A 21,800-nucleotide genomic window follows, 5' to 3' on the forward strand; every position below is an offset into this window, starting at 1 on the left:
GAGATTTTATGTTTGCACTTGCATCAATTCAGATTTCATTTTAGACCAGATTCTTTTAAACAGAAACAATATAGTTCAAATTTAACTCCCTCCCCCACACAAACTGGGACTAATAGCATTTGGGACACACACAAGCAATTTTTCTACCCAGGAAATACCATGAGACCAAAGGTTTACCCTTGCTATTCCAGTGCCACAGCCCTGATTCCAACTGCTTTTTGAAAAAATTTAAAAGGCATACACTGTCAACTGCACATGCAGCCGTCCCCCATGGGACATATAACACTCCCCTTGGCCCGGGGGTGATGGTGGTGGAGTCTGGTAAGTTCAAATGGCCCTGAAGAAAGCCAAGCTCAATGACCACTGCATGGGCTATAAGCCAGTGTTTGAAAGATCACTCTGCAGTGCCAAAAATGGGCACTGGCTTAGAGTCTCTCTACACGAGACATCTTATACAAGAACGTTCAAGTGTAGAGAGATGCAGTGTTTGCTGGAAAGCCAAAGGCTCTGTCAATTTCACCTCTCTACAGAGCTGGCAAAGATCCTCAGATGGTCTGTTAATTTCCTCTTTGCCTCCCCAAAGGGGAGGTGAAATTGACAGGGCCTTCCAGAAGAGAAGAGGTAATTAACAAACCCTCTGAGGAGCAATCTTTGCCGACTTTGTAGGGAGGTGAAATCAAACTACGCTTCCCAGCTAGCACTGCATCTCCCTACACTTGAGCATTCTCATGTAAGAAGTCTCACATATAAAGACTCTTACTTGTTCTTTCCTCATGCAAACAGGCAGCTCAAGAGGATGTAATTGATGAGCTGACACCAGTCATCACTACCACTGAAGGATCTAAGCCAAGTGGCCCCTGAGGCACTGACAGAGGTGCTGGGGTTTGGCCCTGCTTGCTCTTAGCTGCCAGTGGCCCATCAAGAAATTTCCCTGTAAGTGTAATGGTTAGTCTTCCCCTGCCTAGGCCATTTCCAGGTCAGGAAAACTGTGCCAGAGTTGGGGAAGGCTGAAGCACTGTGCCATAGTCCCAATTTATATGCTGCTTTAAGTATGTGCCCCTATGTACTACCTGTGCTTTAAGTATGACCCTAGTGGATAACTCTATGTTGTCTAATGTCAGTCCTAGATTTGCTTAGAATTGCTTATGCTCTGTTTCAGCATTTTTTCAATTGTGAATTGGATTTCTGCTAATATTATGTCTTTGTAAACTTGCATTTATTTACCCTATGGCATTGTTTATTGAAATGTCCTCGATACTGACTATAGTAACCTCATACTATGTAATCCACCTTGAGTCTCAGTAAGAAAGGCGGACTATAAATGAGATGAATAAATAAAATCTGAATCAAGCTCCTATGACACTTTGAAATGGAGTTCTCATAGGAAAACATAGTCACACCTGTAACTGATGTTCATTGAGTGGTCACCAGTGCTGTCACACATCATTACTGAACATGCATGCAGGTCTGTATGTGCAGTAGCCAAGTGGACTACAGTGTGACCACAATGATGAATTGGCAGCTGCCAGTCCCCATGAAACTCAGATGTTATACGTCAAGTCTAGCTTGGGCTGTAACAAGATCTGACCCCAGAACTATTGTGTCTCAAATTATCTCACATTCCTCCCTTATGAAAGAATCCAGGTTAGCTTGGGCCATACCAAAAAGTAGTTTACATCTTGGAGGTGGGCATAAAAGAACGGGGACAAGCACCGCAGCAGGATGTGGCATGAAAAATAAGAATGCCATTCTGAACTTCTTCTCTTTACTTCCTGGTCCATTTCCCCTTCCTACATATTCACCATCCTTTTTGCTGTACAGAAGAGGATAGTGGAGTGAGGCACAATGTAGTTGAAGCACACTCCAAGATACTTGACAACCTAAAGCTGACCTTTCCCCCATCAAAACAGAATTCTCATGATACCAGTAAAATACATTCATAAAAAAAAGTAACAGAACAGAATCTTCCATGCCCTTCAAGTATATGATGTCAGCTGAATAATATGCCCTTGCAGCAACTCTACTTAAAGATGAACTGACACAGGCTTTTACCTGCCAAGACCTGATTACATGCCCGCAGGCTCCTGGTTTTGCTCTCTCTGGAGAGTTGATGAGATGATGACTAACAGCAGAGCAGTACAGAAACTGTATCAGGGCTTTTAAGTGCTGGTGATTTCATTAGTTTCATGCTACATACACAAACACATTACACCCCTACTCTCTCTGTTTACTAGGGATGATCCCTGTTTTGAGATGCCCATCACTTTTGCTTTGTAAAATATACCATGTTAAATATATGTTAGAGGGTTGCTAGGGTTGTCATTTTTCAAGGTTCAACTCCTTCTCCAGGATTTCTCTGTGGAGTGGGTCAATGTTTCTTGCTTCTAATGCACATGCATATAACGTACACCTTAGCATTAAGGTGCACAGTCTGCCATTTCACATACTGGTGAGGTTCATTCTGAACCATTCACAACATACTTAGGGCAATTATGTTCTTCCTGCGTATCTTTAACCTGAAATGGCAACCCCCCCACCTTTTTGGATATTGGAATCCAACTGGAAATGAATACAGTATAAGCACATTGAAGCAGAAAACTCTATTATGAAACTGATGGATTCATCACTGATGTTGGTATGAGAACTGGGGTGTTACAAGTGTGTTTCTATTTTCATTTGTGAAATGCTGGAGGATATGTGTGCAGACACACCCCTAAAATTCAGGATTTGGAAGGTCACTGATGAAACTGCAAATCCTGTATATTTTTAACAGTTTGGCATGTCAGTGCACTAAGCTGTTAAACGTTTCATATTAAGGTATGAAAATGTAGTATTTGTGTCACTCAGTAGGAAGTCCAGCTTTAGCCTTCCCGGAACGGTTCTGCAAAGTGCATTAAAGTGCGCTCTGGGTAACAACATTGAAAAATAAATGTGGCATAAGGAAGGGTGCGGTAACCTCCCATTTTAGGCTACTGCATTAATATTGTGTAATCATCCTAAAAAAGGCCCATTTAACATCAAGTTTATGTTGCTCAGTTATACTTCTGCTTAAAATAGAAAGAGGACATTATATTACTGTTGGGAAGAGTTAGAATGTAGCTTAATCTGAGGCAAGAGCAAAGTTCTTTCAGAGAGAGAATGTACCGTACCTCCCCATCCTCCAGTTCCACATCAAGGAAGTCAAAATCCCTAAAGACTCGGAACTGCTGCTCACTGTTTGAATCGTCCATGTTCTCTTGCTCGCGAGCTCCGTCCTCAGAAGCAACCAGGCTTGTTTGGTGCTCAATTAGATCCAAATCACCGCATGAAGAAAAAATTACCTAAAAGGGGAAGGGAGGAATCAAAGAAATGTTTCTTTTTAAAACTGTTCCTCCGTGGCTCTGCTAGCAGAAGTCTAATGGACTGTGTTTTCAGTACACACCTAATTCTTCCTGTGGGTATTTTTAGAAGGTTCTTTTTTATTATTTATGTTGGATAGGTGCCTTCAGATTAAACTTGTACAAAGACGCAACTTTGTGCTGCAGGAACACGTCCAAGCTACCTCCTAATGGCTGCAGATTTGTGCTGCCTTAGTGGTTATATGCATTTATGGAAAAAAAGCAATTTCAGAAAGAATGAATGTATACTTTACACGCCCCCCCCCGAAATAAATAAAGAAGTTTTTATGTTTTAGCTAATTTTTTTTTAAAAAAAAATGTGTATCATTATACACCTAAGCACTATTGAGCTGCTCCCAATGAAGTCAATGAGGCTTGTACAGAACAGTATTCTCATGTCTTAGGTCTGTAGAGCTTTAGGATTACATAGGCTCATTGCAGAGATATCTAGAGCTTCTAGATACTTGTGAGTTTGGGAAAGGGGCGGATGCAGCTATGATGGCCCCAGTTAAAGGCCCAGATTGTGTTGTCAAACATCTGGTAGCCATTCAGCTGCATAATCCCATTCCTCTAAATTACTTCTAAAATGGACTGGAAGGGACCTCCTGTCACTACTTATAATCATATATTATAATATGCTTATCCTATTAATAACCATAACAAATGATGGCCCAGCAGGAATAGCAGGGAGTCCTCCTTGTCCTTCCTTCATCTTCTTCCTCCCATCCCCCTTCTTTTCTCCTGTTCCTTGTTGCTATTCCTCATCCTGCAAGATCTTTAATCTGAGCACTTTGCAAGCGTTTGGTCACCATTAAGAAGTGCCAAAGCAATCTGAACATACCAATGTGTACTGCAGGCAGGCACCTCAGTGTCCCTTAAACACTGGCTATCCCACCTGATGGGGGAGGACACTACTCTAAAAACAGACCATAGCACAAAGGGAGTTGGAGCTCTCAGTATCCAGTTGGTTTATATGGAAACCCAAGATGGCACCTTAAGTCTCATGTGATTTTAGGAATATTTCTGTTTCCTTTGCTACCAGCTGGTCTGTGATGCGAGGCACAAAATTCCTTTGTGGAGGAAGGGTTCGCCTCAATTTGGGGCTTAAGGGAGTACCATATTTTTCTGCATAGCTGGGATTCCTCCAAGACTTGAAGAAATCTCTCACTCTGTACCTCATCCTGTTCTGCAGATTTCACTATCTGCAAAGTAGTCAGGAGGACTACAGAACATACAATTACATAAACTTCTAATAACGACCTAACTGGTAAAAACAACCTTTTAGAGTTCACAGCAAAGTCTATCGAACAAAGGGAAAAATTATCTAAATGTGTTGGATACTTTCCAGGGCATATTCTGTTTCTGCAGCACTTACCAGTGTCTGCTAAATTTTAGCTCAGGCCTTAGTAACATGAATGTGACTCAATTAAATGTTTGGCTTAATTAAACAAATTGCTTTATTAATTAGCCTGACTTATCATTTTATTACAATTAATTTCTGATGATTAAAAAAACCCTCCTTTGATTCCTCTTCTGCTATTACTGTTCTAGCAGTTACATTTCTTCATACAACTGCCAACTCGTTTTACTTAAAGAAACATGATTCTTAAAGTTCTAACATGCCATAAACATATATCCCCAGAATTTCCTACAATATGCAAGGGTTATATGCCAGACGTATCAATGTAAAAAAGGATTCCCCGGGAATAGGGAGTTTGATTTCTACTGCAATATAAATAATTAGGGCCTGAGAGCACAATATGTGTTTTAGAAGGAAGATACATACAAGTGGAGGAACCGCAAAGACTCACAGGAAGATGTCATTTCCCACTCCTCCTCTCTCTCGTTTTTCTTTTTTCCGTCTTCCAATAGTGCCTGCAACCTCTCCCTCAGCCTCCAGCATCCCTACCTGGTAGCCCCTGACCATTCCTTCTCTTCTGCCCATCTTGTTACGTTCCCCTGCCCCAGCCCGGCATAGTCTCTTCCCCAAATGTTTCTGTTCCTCTCCCCAATCTTCAGCTTTCCCCTTTCCACTTTGTTTCTTGTCCCTCTCCAGCTTTGCCTCCCCTCTCTTGTATCTTTCTAAATCTGCCTGTCTCCCCCAGATCTTGCACTGACTCTAACTACAAAGCCTTGGCAGTGTTCTTCAATAACCCATACAAAGGTCATCACGATCTCACAGACTCGTGAGGTCTGTTGCATACTTTATTTAAAGAAACAGATATTGCTGGTATTATTTTTTTTAAATCCCTTTTTTAACATTTCATATTTTTGAAAACCCTGGTCCCATTCCCCACCCCCCACCCCATAGCTCATAATAAAATATCCTTGTAGAAAAATGTTTTTTTTTTAATCTATCCTCTATGACCTGGGTCAGAATTAAATATAATGATGCTGACTTACCTAATGACAGCTGTAATTGAAACAGTACTGAAACAATCTGCTCTAGCCACCCAGGCCTGGCCAAGGCTAAAATCTTAGCCATCAATATAGGGGAGAATTTACAAGTCTGTACTGGTTATTAACTGTAAATAAATCTGATTGATTGATTGAATAGGGGAGAATAAAATAATGTCATTGTTTCAACATTCTTCTCTATTCTCCATAGGTTAATGGCTCCTTACCCTAATTGCTATATATATTTATATTTATAGATTTGAGTAACAAAAGCATTCAAGGTAGTTCATAAATAAGAATGTTACTTCAATTTTTAAAAATAGATCTAAATTAGCAGGCAAGAATAACCAAATCAAAGAAACAGAATATCAGAGCATCAGAATAAACAACAACAAAAATCAGCAAAAGCAACTTGCTTAACCTACTTGCTCAAGGAACATGTTTTTGCTCTACACCAAAAAGACTATGTCTGCTGATGGAGAGTTCTAAAGATCAGCAGCCATCACACAAGAAAAGCCCTACCTCTTGTGCAGGGCAGGTGAATTTCTGTTTCCCTTCTGTTTAAGTACCTTCTGTTTGAAGGTACTTAAAGCCTGGGTGTGTCCAGAAACATAACCTTTTTGGCAAGAGCCAAATAGGTCTTCACACTTAGCCCATGGCTTACAGCCTACAGCCATGAGTCAGCTACCCAGAGGATCTAGGACAAGCCCAGGAATTTGTGTTGTATATTTTTTTTCAATTGTGTGTGTGTGTGTGTGTGTGTGTGTGTGTGTGTGTGTGTGTGTGTGTGTGAGAGAGAGAGAGAGAGAGAGAGAGAGAGAGAGAGAGAGAGAGAGAGAGACTTTTTTGTAAGCTATTTTAGCTTCCCAGTGGGGAGAAAAACAGCACATAGATGCCTAAATAAATACATAAATAATTTATAGTACCCAGATTCGGGTTTCAATAACAGCTGTGAATAATTTTTTATAATGAAACAAAATGGGTGGGATTAGGGAGATGAAGGCTACTCAACGCAGTAAACATTAAAGAATAGTAAATGAAAGGATGGTAAATCAGAAAGATTGACAAGAACAGTATTAGATATCCAGCTTCTTTTTTACTATAATTGAATAGAATAGCTAGTCTCCTGCAAGAATCCTATGATTTTAATTTAGTTTCAAGGAAAGAGGACTTGCGTTCTGAGCTTCACAAAAGGTTGTAATCCAAATAAAAGCAGCCCTCTTGTAAATGTACAAGAGAACATGTACCTCTACCAGCTGCCTGCATCACATTCTGAGGACCACTCGTTTCAACAACTAGAGTTTCACTTCCTCAGCCAGGAATTAACTAGGAAACGCTAACCAATGTATCTGCTCATTTATTTGTCATGTTTTGTCCATTCAAGCTTATAAGAGGGCATAATGAACATGAACTGCTAAGATGTTGAGACTGATTGATTGCCTTTCTTTCTCCTCTAGACTCAAGGTGGATTACAAAAATAATGCAATCAGAGCATAAGACATCCCCCAAACTGCAATAGGGCTAGGATTACGGAATTAGAAAATGATGTAAACAAAAAACAAAGACAAGACATAATTATAAACTTGACATACACAGTTCAGTCACACTGGAACGAATTAACAAAAAGCTGCATTTTAATGCTGCCCTTCAAATAGATGATCTCCTAATTTTGGGCAGAGGAACATAGTTTGTATTATTTCCATTATTTGTATTTTGGCTATGAAATATAGAATACTGCTAATTATGGAAGAGTCTGCCATCTCAGATAAATGGAAGATAACAGAATTGGCATTTAAATTAATTATTCGAAGCCACTATAATAATTATAAGACTTACTGAAGGATTTTTGCTGAGGCCAACTTCTTGACCACAAAGAGTAAGAACATGGACCAACTTTTCTTTTGTCCTTTTCTTTAAAAGAAAGAAAGAGAAATTTTATACAATGCTCTATATTTAACATTATTATTTTCAAAGAATACAACTCCATTCTGACAACTAGGAAGGAATTTTACCTGAGAATACTGTGGTCTCTTCCAGCTAACAGGGACAAGGACATTAGAGTTAGACCCAGAAGAAGTCGAAGAGGTACTACGTGTGACAGGCATTATTCTAGGTTTTCCATCCCGACCTGAAGATCCCTGCAGCTCATCATATCGTCGCCCAATAATTGGAGTCTTAAAAGAAAAATAACAATTGAAACAGCATATTGAGCAATTCGGTGTTTTTCATAAATTCTTACAACTATATTGTAATTTCTCCCTTGGTTGATGGAACAAGGCCACCTAGCGAGTTTGTGTTAGAGCTGAAATTTGACATTTTGTGTTCTCTTAGCTACTACCTACATCAGGGAGAGAAAAAGAGAGAATTCAACATTGCTGTTTTATAAATAAGCCATACTCTGCTGACAAGTATGGCTATTATTTCAGGTTTGGGATTTCTTTAAAAAAAACTATTTCAATTCTTTTTACTTTCAAAAATACATTATTTATTGCTTCCCTTCTACCAAAGAAGAAACTATCCATGGGCAGTTCATAATAAATTAGGACTGAGAAAGTAAATGCAGAAATTGATACAGCTACATTTATTGACATCTGACAGGCTGTTATTTTAGGAAGCAAAACTGAGGGGACAATATTCTGTGGATCCAGTCACCTTGTGCGTCCATGGAGTTGAACAAGGGATGCAATTTGTATCCATATGATTTTTGGGTTGGGTCTGGGTGGTATGAAGAAGACCCAGAGGAAATCTTTGGTCTGTGGTGGGGTGGGGTTCCTGGTAGCCTTGATCTGAGGTCTTGATAAGTACACTGTGGTTATTTGCTTGCAGCTTTGTAGACTCAGAGTATCTAGTTATTTATTTTATTCTATTTATACCCCACCCTCCACACAGATGGGCTCAGGGCAGCTAACAACATTAAAAATACATTAAAATCACAAAAACATAAAATCAATAATAATTTTTTAAAAATCATTAAAATAGTCCAGGAGCAGGCTATTTAAACAAATATTGGGAGTCTGTATACAGGCATAGCAGATGGCCGAGGGCAGCCCCAGAAGAAGTGGTGGTCTTAGATGGAAGAAGGAGGACACCCACCGGCACTCAGCCGAAGGCCCGGCGGATCATCTCCGTTTTACAGGCCCTGCGAAACTGTAACAGGTCCCGCAGGGCCTGGATCTCCAACAGGAGAGCGTTCCACCAGGCTGGGGCCAAGGCAGAAAAAGCCCTGGCCCTGGTTGAGGCCAGACAGATGTCCTTCGGGCTGGGGACCACCAGGAGTTGCTTGTTTGCAGAGCGCAACACCCTGAAGGGGACGTAATGCACTGTACCTGCAACAAATGGGATACTATGGGAAACAGTTATTTCTTTTTGAGGTGACTCCTTTATTTCTATTTATCTTTCAGAGTCCTGCCTTGACTGCGTGTGGAATCTATTATATGCACACCAAACAAGGACACTTCAATTCATTTCCAAATCAGGACAGTTCTGTTTTTGTACTTCCTAATGATGCATCGGAAACTGAAATGAATGGAGAAGCACTTGTTTACTAGGAACTTAGCATGTCCAGTGGAGCACTTATGATGCTTTGGATGCACTCATGGCCACTGATACCCAAGCACAGACTTGTTAAGTACAACAAGGCTAACTTATTCTTGCCTGTGGAAAGGCAAAGAGCCCTGTGCTCCCTTTCAAATCTATTTGTTAATATGAACTTCTTCAGGACCTAGATAGGCAAAATCAGATGTTAACCATAGTGGTAGGAAGTGGCACTGAATTAGCAAACAGCCTATCAGGCAGGTAAGATCACATCTGTGTTATAAACTGAAGCAAACTGAACTGGCATGACCTCTTCTTATAAGCAACACCAGTCCTATGAAGTGTGATCTTAATTATGTTATGGAAGGTGGGTGTGGGAAACTGTCAAATTAAAATTAGTTCTTAATTGTTTAGGTTTATGGTGTAAATGTGCACACAAGGGGTCTGATCCCAGTTAAATCTTTCATGAGTAAAATGGAATTTCCCTGCAACCCCACTCTCACTGTTGCCCATTGATCTCCATGAAATGATGTTCCTGGAGGAGAGCCATGACCCCTAAGGAATGACATAAGAACATAAGAAGAGCTCTGCTGTATCAAACCAGTAGTCCATCTAGTCCAGCATCTCATTTCACACAGCAGCCAACCAATTGTCCTAGACAGCCAACAAACAGGACATGGAGGACAAGGTCTTTCTCTGATGTTGCTTTCTAACACTGGTATTAAGGTTTACTGCCTCTGAATATGGAAGTTCCCTATAGTCACCTTAGCTAGTAACGATTAATGGTATTAAGGGGGTCTGTAGCAGGAAGGAAATTACCAATTTAGACTGGATCCAACCCAGGGAGAAATATTCTAGCATTAAATCACTACATAAAATCAGGTTGAAAGAGTTCTCTTCTGTCCTGGATTGACTTCTGGCACACAAGTAATGAAGACTTGGGATGGACTAACTGCACATCTTATAAAGTTGGCTAGTTATTATGGTCATGTGCTGCTACCTTGTTTGGAAGGAGACCCTCATTCCATTTCCCAGTTTAATTATGCTTCTTAGGCAAAAGCTGTTTAAACTCAAGCTGAGATCTTTCTGTGCAACCAGGAATCCTTTCTAACTAGAGATCAGAAAACCTGGGATCTCCTGCTTGGGGGCCAACCCCTGAGCTGTGTGTCATGGGGCTCAGTGAAAGTGAGGACTCTTCAGGAGAAGAGGAGCCTTGTGTAACCAGCCAAGCCAGCTCTGATACAGCAGAAGCCGGCAATCAGGAGGAACAGCTGCTGGCAGATCAGAGTCCACGGCCAGTAGCTGAGCCAGAAGCCCCAACACCCTTCAGCCCCAACACCACTGGTGAAGCCCAGCCAGCAGTCACCCAAAGCCCTCAGTCAGCAGCTGAGCCAGGAATACCAATGCCCTCCAGTTCCAACAGCACTGGTGAAGCACTGTCAAAGATGCCCAAACCTCCAGCTTCACCCAGAGAGTGCAGTAGACAAAAGCAATGGGTGGAGCTGCAGGAGAGGCGGCAAAGTGCACACCTCCTGGCCAGACGCCAGCTGCTTGTTGAGAGCGATGAGGAAGTAAGCACAGGATAGCTCCCAAGCAGCTGGCTGCCAGCCCAGCCTATCTATAAAACCCTGCCATAAACAACCAGGGAGCATGGAAGCAACACGTCGGAATCCTGTTCCTGCTGCGAACACTCCACTGAACGTTGCCTTGCCCTTGCCTTGCTATTGTGACATTTGGGCCGTGCCTTGACTCTGCCTTTGCCTAGCCCTCGGAACTTGCTGGTAACTGATCTTTGTACTGCCTGACCTCGCTATCTGGACTCTGGAATGGACTCTGACCACGCTACTGGACCACCCATGACACGTGGTGTGATTTTACCAGTCTCACTTGAGACAAAGGAAGCAATACTTATTCCATTCTGCTTATGTCATTGTTGCTGCACCATGTTCTAGTTGTTTCATGGGAGTCACTTCTCTCATGTTCTACTGATGTTGAAGATTTTCTACTGATATAAAATTCTGAGTGAGCTTTCAAATGAACATACATGTTCACTGTGGAGCGAAAAAAGGCAATACCTCTGAAATATCAAAATGGAATTCCAAAGTTTTCCCAGGCAGTTCCTTGGATACATTATTCCACACACGATGTATTTCCATCTTTGACAGATCACTGTGCTGGCAGGAAGGCAATACCAGACTTGCAGAGCGTGAAACTACCAACTTTAGTATATTTAGGGCTTCTCGCCAATGAATACTCTGGAAACAAAAGTTTAGAAACAAAGCATCAAATTATACATGAGTGAAAATAAATTCTATAATATGATTAAAAGAACCACTTACAAATAAAATGACATACTAATGCATATAATTATAATATATTTGGAGGCTTGTAATAGTACTTGTTTGAAATATAATACACTTTTGCTAAAACAGATACACACACATACGTATATAGGAATGCTCAGAGATCACACTGAGAATTAAATTGGAACAGTACTGTGCTACATTATTAACTTTTCAGAGCATGTATTATTCCCTAGCTGAGTTATGAGGAGTGAAACTACATTGCATTTTCTTTCTGTAATGCTGCTATTCAACACAGAATTTGACATCCTGATACTCTGATTTCTAACTTTTATGGTTCCAAAGAAAAGCAAGGAAAATATAAGCAATATTTGAAGAGGAGTTTGAATTTTCTTTTTAGAGCAAGATATTGGCCGATTCCACACCACCTTACCTCCCGCTTTTTTCCCGATATCATTGCGTCATGTTTGAGGGCGCAATAATCACGCACGTGTTCACATCACCTTCCGACTTCTGTCTTTTTCGCGTGACACCACGATCACATCCCCTCAACAAAACCCGCAATGAACGTGTGGGGGCGTGGTTTTGCTCTGAAAAGTCATGTGCCTTTTTAAAAAAATATATATATTAAGGCGGTCGGTATACCGACACAATACTATCCTGTCCTGTTGAAACCACACCCCGTTAATGGGCGCTGATTGGCTCTTTCTCCTCCCACCATCGATAGTCTGCGGTGATTGGCCCCCTGTTTGGGCAGGCAGTTTTGAAATGTCTTTCAATACTGGGTCCGTGGAGTTTTCATCTCTGTGGGTAGTAGGCGGATTTTGGGATTGCTTGTCATGGCTCCTTGTGAAACCATCCTGTGACCAAATGACCAAAATAAATATCTTCTGATTAAGGCAGGTGATCGCCTGTGACAGGGGAGGCGTCACCCACTGCGGACCCCTGTTTCCACACTACATGACACTGGTCCCGTGAGGGGCAATCAACATCCTTGTCCGTCCTATGCATCATTCTCCCCAGCTTTCATCTGGAGATCCACTCTTGCAACATTATGGAGCAGTCAAGCCGAAAGCTGACATGACAGCTTGCACCGAAAAATGTTACAATTGTTGGAATATATGTGTGTTGCAAGGTCTGAGATTCAGTCATTATGGGGTTAATGTGTTTACCTACCATGCTATTGTTTAGATTGACCTGGAAAGGGAACCTGGCACAAAGCCAATAATCTGCAAGCCCGGGAAACTTGAGAGTGTTTGTAAACTGTTATTGGTCAACAGGTCAGGTGACTGTCCTTTCAAAGTCAAGAAGAAGGAGGAAGAAGAAGATTCTCCATTCTATTACCTCAGTTCTTTGTTGTAAACAGTAAGGAAAAATGTAGCTCCAGGTGTTTGTTGTTTTGTAGGCAACCTGTGACCCTTTTCCCTTTAGAAGTAAATGTTTTTTAAAAGCTAAACTCGTGTGCTGACTCTCTATTGATTCAAGATCCATTGCACCTCTGATTTAAAGCTATTTTTAACCTTTTTCCCCAACAACGATGCGGTCCGTTCTAATTCCGGGTAGGTGCATGGAGGTTGACTGAGTCGCGGTGTCGGCATACCGATGAATTGCCCTTCTTTTTTTTTCCCCTTTGTGCGGGGGCGGGGCCGCAGAGATGAGGGGTGCGTATTGATTGGGTGATGCTTTATGGGATGGACGATTTAATGAGCTCATAGCGCAATGAAATCACGGTGGTCTGCTGCGATACCGTAGCGATACCATTACGATTTTTTTTTTAAAAACGTGTGAACAGAGGAATGTGTAGCGCGGCAGCAGCGAAAAACTAGCGCTAAAACAAGGTAGTGTGGAATCGGCCATTAATGCTCACAAAGTTCACGAAGTACCGATATGCTTCAAATGCACTTGGATTTATTGTCATAGATGCAGAGAAGTTAGCCGCGTTAGTCTGTGGTAGCAAAATCAAAAAGAGTCCAGTAGCACCTTTAAGACTAACCAATTTTATTTTAGCATAAGCTTTCGAGAATCAAGTTCTCGAAACTTGATTCTCGAAAGCTTATGCTAAAATAAAATTGGTTAGTCTTAAAGGTGCTACTGGACTCTTTTTGACTTGGATTTATTCTATGCTATACTAACAGTTTTCTCTGCATCCTACTATATGTCATTCTGGCAGCACAATGGTTAAATAAAGCTCCGAAACCAGCAGAGTTTGGAGCTTGGGGCTCAAGGGACAGTTTCTGAGGCTACCATTCTTTGCTCTCCTTTCCCTTATTTCTACCCCCCACCCCGGTTCACTCTGCTACCTCGTCTCTGCAGAAAAATGTTTCAGATATTTGAAAACTTGCATCTTGGAAGAAGCATAAAACAAGAAAACTAAGTAAATGCATGAAAATATGGTAGAATCCTAAGATGCCAATCAATTGCCCTGGAAAGCAAACACAAGAGACACAGAGACCAAGGCTTTCTCCTCATGTTGCCTCCTAACACCGGTATTCAGAGGTATTCAGACTATATTGCTAAAGCCTATATGCATTCCTGATTATACAGCAATCACTTGCACATATTCTGTATAAGCCAAATGGCAATTACCAAAATATTAAGCATGAAAATGACTATTCCTAATATCTTATGCAAATATTTTATATTTCCGAGCAGCCGTATCTTTATATATCCTTTATGAGGTAAACAAAATTCACCTGCACGTATTTTTCAATGGTCTTTAGCACTTCCATGTTAAACTGTTTTACTGGAATGTTTGACAGGTCCACATAACTAAGAAGACTGTAGATTATCTGCAGAAGTGACTGCTGCATACTGGGAAGCCCCTTTTCCAGTAGCTGTAAGAAAAACAAAACAACACAAGTGCACTCACAATCCTTTTCATATAAAGAGACACCATAACTATGAATATATTAGGTTTGAATATAGTAGGTTTGAAACCAAACATATTGGCTGTTGCAACGGGAAATATACTTAATTCTGCACTACTCCCTTTTAAAAACTCCGATTTTCAGAAGTTTTGCTGGACTTTTTTCTATTTTAAGGAGAAAATTAGAATATATTCAAGGATTTGAAAGGATGAAATGTTTTTATAAAAGTAATTCAGTGTTCACTTCTAGTATTTTAACACTGTAGTACTTAACAGAATAACACCCTTCTAAGTATAGTTAAGTCAAGAAGTCAAAAAACCGTAAGCCATCAGGACCTGGAGACACTGATTTTTAATTTCCCCAGTAGGTTTAGAACTTCATCTCTTATCACCTTAATTTGATTCAGTTCTTCTGACTCCCTCCTTGAAAATAGTTGCTTTAGCCTGTGTACATGCTCCACACTTTCCACAGTGAACACAGAAACAAAGAATCCATTAGCTTCTTTGCCAACACCCCATCTTCCTTTGGCAATCCTTTTATTCATTCTTCATCCAAAAGCCCAACTACCTCTCTGGCCAGTTTCCTGCTCTGGATATTTTTTAAAAAAATGCTTATTGCTTGTCCTGATGTGTTTAGGAGTCAGCTTCTCAAATTCTCTTTTTTGTTTGCATAATTATTAACTTACACTTTTTTTCAGACCCTGTTGTCCCTTCTGTTCACTTTATTGGGGGAAGACCTTCCACTTTTGAAAAAAGACTTTTTGCCTTTCATGTATTCCTCTAATTGGGTTGTTAACCATGCAGTCATACTTTTAGACTTGGCAGTACCTTTCCTAATTTGGGGGAATGCATTCTATTTGGGCTTCAGTTAGTATGGTTTTAAATAGCTTCCAAATATCCTCTAGGGATTTGACTCTTTTGAGTTTCCATTTTTGCTTCCATCTAAGTAGTCCCCTCATTTTGTAAAGTTCCTTCTTTTGAAATCAAGTATTATTTTTTTGAAGTTTAAGAGTAACTTTCCACTGATATGAATGCTGAACAATAGTACTGTGGTCACTGTTCCCAACTGGTGTAACACATCTCTCACCAAGTCTTGAGCCAAAAGTCTTGAGCCAGAACCAAGTCCAAGATCATGACTCTTCTGGTTACCTCTGTAACCAACTGTGCACCTCATTTCTATTGGAATCTCTTTGCTCCTGCAGTTCTTTCCCCCAAATGCCACATCCCACTTGCTTTCAAGAAGCCTGCAATTCTCAAAAGTAATGGGGAAGGGGAATGCATCAGGAAGCGAAATGCACCAAAAACCCCTTTAGCGAGCAAACTCAGGTTGCAAAATTGTTGGCTCCAACCCATTTATGCTTTCTTATTTTTATTTTACATTATTTATAGCCCACCTTTCTCATTGAGATTCATGGCAGATTACACCATGTAAGAGGAAGTCTACAGCAAGCAACAGTTAGAAATTCTGCTGATGGAAGATGCAATATGGAATTCAGTGAGTACAGCTTTCTCTAGTTCCAGTCTGAAGATAACTTAACAAGATACTTACGGAAAAATATGGCAGGGAACTAGCCTGAGATAATAAGATTATGTGGTAATATATAACTATTAGGCTGGGGGACTGAGATGCTTTTCCCACTGAGGGCTCTTCCATATGAATTACCCTAGCAACAGGAACCTATGTGAGCATTTCTCATAGGTAGTGCTTCCCACACTTCTCTGGCATAGCACAAGGCAAGTTCATACTTCTCTTGGCAGGATGCTGAACATTTTGGTCTAGTGTTGTCAGCAAACACTAGTTACATGCAGTCTGTTTCATTATAAATATAAACATTTGGGCAACTGAAGACACAAACAGATAATTATATTTAACTCAGGCAATTTAATTCAGTATACCCCAGCCTTAGGAAACATGCTCTTCGTATACTGTCCTAACTGGAATTACTCTGACTCTGACCTGATTATAAGAACCACACTTCCTGATCCTGTACCAGCATAGGTACACAAATTTCACACGTATTTATTTTTCTAAACCAAGTCATTGCAAATTTCCAATTTGATATTGGGAAATTGAAAAAGATTTATTTATTTATTGCCTACCTGAGACTATAATGTTGAACTTGGTATTTCAGAAAACCAGTCAGAAGAAGATAAAAAGAGTTGACTTGTAAAAACATACCTCAGCCAAATAGGTAACCATATTCAGAGTGATGTCAGCAAATGCTTCATGAAGGTAACGGCAAACAACACTGACCCAGGTTGCACAATCTCTTGTGTAGCTGTGTGTTTTATAAAGGGTCATTACATGTGCAAAGTTTGACAGCTTGGGGTTCTTTTCTTCTAGACAGACCTAATAATATGAACATCAAACGATGTTAAGAGCAAAACAAAAGTAAATTTGGGATGTAGTAAGATTTACTACTAAACACCACTGATACCTGAGCAATCCTCTCTGCTACATCCTTGCAAAACTGATTAGGACTGTCAAAGTGCTGTATTAAATGAGGCAGGAGGCATAAGACATTCAATGGGAACCCTGGAGTTAAAATTTAAAAAGAGAGAAAGCATGAATATTCCAGATTTTAAGCTACTTATATATTTGTAAATGAAAGCATATCACAAATAACACGTGTGAAAAGAAAATGACATATTACTTCAACATATGATCCCTTTCTTCATTCTCAGGACAGATCAGGAAATGCTGTCAGTGTTAAAAATCAGCTATTAGTTTATTATATGGACAAAACATAACTAAGTAATATATTGTAACAGAGGGTTTAAAAATGAATGCAGACAAATGAGAAGCTTTTGTTATTTGGCTCTCATGGGGAATGAGGATTGCTGGTTAATCAAATGTGCTGGATACTCAAGCATATTGCTCTTTCCTGCCCCCTACTTAAGAGGAAACTGCAGGGATACACCCCTGCCCCCATTGGGAATGCCATGGCAAAAGCTCCCATGTCTGGTGGGACCCTTACCCTCCCCCCTGAACTATCCTACAAGCAGGCCAGGCAGACAACAGGGCCGGCTGTCCAGGAGTCCTACAGAACAGCTTAGATCCTGACAGCTCTAGGCAGGGTGAGGGGGAAGAAGACACCAGATGATAACATCAGCTGGCAGCACCAGCTGGCAGAAGCCCAGCAACAGCAGAGTGGGGAATGTGTGCCCAAAGACCCAGGAAGTATGAGGGGGAGGAGAGCTTGCCTTTGGGATGATGTCTGTTAACTGAGCATTCTGAATAATCAAGTGCCAGATAACAAAATCTTTCATTGTATTGTCTTTTTATTTAAAAGGAAGAAATGAAGTATATGCACACGACACACATGTATACCTATCGCTTGGGAAGAATCCACCATGGAGACTCGAGATACTGGGGTCAACAAGCTGAAGAGCTGTAGAGTGAGGTCAGTGGTGGTCAGGGAAGTGAAGCCTTTAAGAAGCAGCTGCTGGAGGCCTGAGAAGTCTGTCCATTTCAGCTGTCCTTGTAGCTTTTCTAATTTATCTCTATTTTCCACTTTATCCAGAGGTAAATGAACAAGCAGCTTATTCAGCAATCTCAGTGCCATTAGATACTCAAATTCAAAATCAGATTCCATTAAAGCCACAGCGACCCAAAAGATGGTGGCCAAGAGGTTGGTTGGGTTGTTAATATTGTTGGGATCTGCCAGACTGTCTTTTAAAGAAGAGGAGCTTCTAGTTTTGGAAGAGAGACCCTGCTGGGTACAGGCCTGTATCCTGTCCAAAGTTGCACTGCGAGGGGGATCAGAAGATCGGTCTATATCACCAAACTTTTTTGGCACTGAGAAGCTCCTCTGGTGCCTGCTACGTTCTGTAGTATTGCCACTTGCAGCCCCAGGGTTGACATTAAGCTGTCCTGTACTCTTTCGATTGGCAGTCAGTTTTGAGCTTGATGTTAAATCTGGAGAAGAAGAACTGAGCAAAAAATAAAATAAAAAATGAAGGAAGAAGATTTCATTGAATCTGTAATAGGAAGCAACAATTCCAGTGAGTGGGAAAAAAGTAAAAGTTGATTGCAGAAAACCAAGTTTTGCACTTCCACAATTTTTTTGTGTACTGAATGCAGTTGTGGCTCTTTTGGTCTCCTATCTCATGCATGGAGCTTCACAAGACTAGGGACTGCTCTATTTGCATCAACATCATTGAATTTTTTACATGGAATCCCACTGCAAAATGCAAAGCACTTCCCAACAAGTTAATGGGGAGCAGCTTTAATTCATAATTTGCTGTATGTGCAAACAGAAGTAAAACAGTGCAATCCTAAGCAGTTACCAATCTCCACTGGGGCTTAGGTGGATCTACATTTGCTTAGGAGGGCACTGCTAGTCACACTATCAAGGTTACTGTAAATGATTTGTATTAAGAGTAATTCTGAAATCTTTTTTTAGATTTAGGATTTCAGTGTGGAGTGAAAAGCTTCAACAGCCTGCATAGATAATAACATCTCTCCAAGGAAAATCTGTCCTAATTAGACTGGGACAGGAGACCTAGACCATGGGTCCCCAGCCTTTTTGATTCTGCAGGCACCTTTGAATTCTGACACAGGATGATGGCATAGTCACGAAAGAGTTGATGCAGAAGGAACAGCCAACCACATAATTTCAAGAACTGAGATTAAACATAATGTTTACAGTAATTCTTCAAGGCAGAAGCTCTGTTTAACAGGATACCTTTTAAAATGAATATACTGTTTACATTCTGTCATAAAGTAAAGATCTTTGGGCTGTAGTGGCAGCTGCTGCCAAAGCAACATTTGAAAGATCTGCACAGCCAATCAGATCTCCAGTCACCAATTGCTGATCAAAAACCCTATCTGTCCACACCCACTTTCAACTTTGCAAGTACCAGGTAAAGTGTTGAAAGGTACCATGGTGCCCATAGGCACTATGTTGGGGACCCCTGAGATATTTGTTCTACATAGGTGGATCAGACTGGGGTGGGGGGACTTTAACTTTTGGGACCATCGCTATAAATTAATTAGAAAGGGGGGAATTTTCAAAGGACTGAGTCACAGATCTGTAAACACAGACATAAGAACACACAGAAGTTCGACACTCCATATCGCTTCCAGCAGAACCACCTCATTTGTGGGCCATCTAAGTATGGTATCTATAATTCTGCTATATGAATAAATTAGTAAAACTGCTATGATTGGGGACACAACTGAAATGATAGGGAAAAACAGTTCCTCACTCCTCCACCAACACTGGAATTGCCACTGTCTGAGAAGTGGTTGCCTATCCCCCCTCCCCTGCCCCCCCACCACACACATTCTGTCCGCTCACCAACAACAGCAACTTTATTTTTTCCCATACAAGTCAGTATTTCCAATATTCTGTGGTCAGGAACACAATTGTAGTGGAGGTACAGACTTTCCTCTGCTGCTTGTGACAGCGAGGGAGAGTTTGCCCTGATGGCAGCTGCTTCATTTTATTCCCATGAGCTCCATCCAAAAAAAGGGAGGTGGGATTACAGTTTATTTGCCAGAAGATAAATAATTAAGCTGCAGTCAGTCCGACCCCCAATCCACCCATCTCTCCCTTTACCCCCATTCACTCAATGGATAGAAGGACTAATGTAGACAAAGAACATATTACAGCACCATCCTAAAGAGAGTTAAACCCCTTTAAAGTCCACTGAAGGCAGACATCCAGGTTGTGACAGAAGAAGTGTGAAGGATGAAGTAAAAAACACCAGCAATGGACGCCAAGTACCATTTGACCTTAAATGTTGCAGCCTGTAATAATATTGACAATTGTCTGGATCTATAGGTGATGCTTATGGAGGAATCTTCCCTCGCAGAAGGACTTTTTCGACAAGAGGATAATTCCTCTGTGAGTGGAAGGACAGTGAAGTGACTGATTAATTACAAGTTTCTTGTGATGGTTTCAGCTGAACTCTGACAATATGTAAAAGCAGTGAACTTTGTGCAGTCTTGTAGGTTTGGCTTTGAGCTAGACAGGCTAATCTACAAAACCATGGAAACAGCTTTTCAGTATCTGTATCCTTAAAACGGACACCTTCCCATTTCAGCAAATTCCTCCACCCAATAGGTTGGATCTTACAATTTCTGAAGACAAAGGGAATTTCCATCTGCCAAACATGACTTCCTTGGCAGTCCAAAATGCCCCCAAATGCGGGTCTTAGAGAGGAGAACCCAGGAGTAGCATGAGGTGACAGTCAGAGGCTTGCTGTGCAAGGGCCCATCCACAGAAGTCTTCTGTGGGTTCCAACCTTATGTTGCTTACGTGATGTTGCTACTAATCTGGCCCATTCCAATTACCATCCACAGTATTCTACACCCAAACCTGACGTTATTAGAGGTGTAACTGTGCTTAGTTTACTCATATACTCTCAAAGTTTCGTCTGTAAATATGAGATGAGTGAAATTTGTTACAGCTCAGCCTTTCTATGCAGCTTAACAGGGGACAGAATTCTGGAATAATTTGCTAAGGAACATTTTCCTGAAAGGAATTTTATAATTAGGATGGAATAACCTTACCGAGACAAAACTGTCAAAAGATCACTGTTCTTCAGGCAATCATACAAATTATCCACAGTAGCCTCCAAAGTAAGAAGTGCCTCCATAACATAACCCTGCAAATATGTACAACAATAATTAATTCGAGATAAATGTACAATCCATCATAGGGAGCCATTATAAGGAGGCTTACTCAGAAGCAAGTCCCACTTTATTCACACACAAGCAAGTATTCTTCAGATTGCAGCCATATTCAGTAATATTAGCCATCATGTCTGATTTCTAGTCCCACTATTAACTATTGCCATTGCAGCTCCATTTAATGTTGTTGATTGTGAAACTGATAGAAACTTCTGGTAAGTAGCCAACACATCAGATATTTGATAAACAGAAAAACCAACTAATTCACAGAGCAACCATTAGCAGAATTACACCTTTTTAAATCCATTGAAATCAATGGCCTTCAAAGGAGGTTAGCCAAATGATGAGTAGAAGCAGTAATTGTGTTGGTCACCATGCCACTCATTTGCTTCAATGAGTAATTCTGCCTGTCATTTGACTTTTTTTTGTTAAAAGAGCACAGAATGTCTCAGATCTGAGCAAGACTAGACACATTACATCACACAGGAAAGAAATGTAGTCCTGATTCTGTTCTGCTTTTCTCAGTCAGCTTTTTTCATCCTCTCTTATTTCTCTAGCGGATCTCCCACACATTAGAAAGATACTACTTTTAGATGTTTGTAAAATCAAAAAGAGTCCAGTAGCACCTTTAAGACTAACCAATTTTATTATAGCATAAGCTTTCGAGAATCAAGTTCTCTTCG

The 21,800-nt window shown here is 40.7% G+C and overlaps 1 protein-coding gene across 2 annotated transcripts in view; it reads right to left on the reverse strand.

Annotated features, from left to right (window-relative positions):
- FRY (FRY microtubule binding protein) overlaps positions 1-21,800 on the reverse strand; it is a 255,784-nt gene that overhangs the window by 30,764 nt on the left and 203,220 nt on the right. For both annotated transcript variants that reach the window (XM_054973031.1, XM_054973032.1), the window contains exons 43-51: positions 20,998-21,092; positions 17,809-18,410; positions 16,916-17,013; positions 16,657-16,827; positions 14,305-14,445; positions 11,384-11,563; positions 7,787-7,948; positions 7,611-7,685; positions 3,150-3,320 (exon numbers count right to left, since the gene is read on the reverse strand). In XM_054973031.1, coding sequence (XP_054829006.1) covers positions 3,150-3,320; positions 7,611-7,685; positions 7,787-7,948; positions 11,384-11,563; positions 14,305-14,445; positions 16,657-16,827; positions 16,916-17,013; positions 17,809-18,410; positions 20,998-21,092 — 1,695 coding nt within the window. The remainder of the gene's footprint in view (positions 1-3,149; positions 3,321-7,610; positions 7,686-7,786; positions 7,949-11,383; positions 11,564-14,304; positions 14,446-16,656; positions 16,828-16,915; positions 17,014-17,808; positions 18,411-20,997; positions 21,093-21,800) is intronic.

The sequence above is a fragment of the Eublepharis macularius genome, chromosome 3, assembly GCF_028583425.1.
Source record: "Eublepharis macularius isolate TG4126 chromosome 3, MPM_Emac_v1.0, whole genome shotgun sequence".
NCBI classification, from domain to species: Eukaryota; Metazoa; Chordata; class Lepidosauria; order Squamata; family Eublepharidae; genus Eublepharis; species Eublepharis macularius.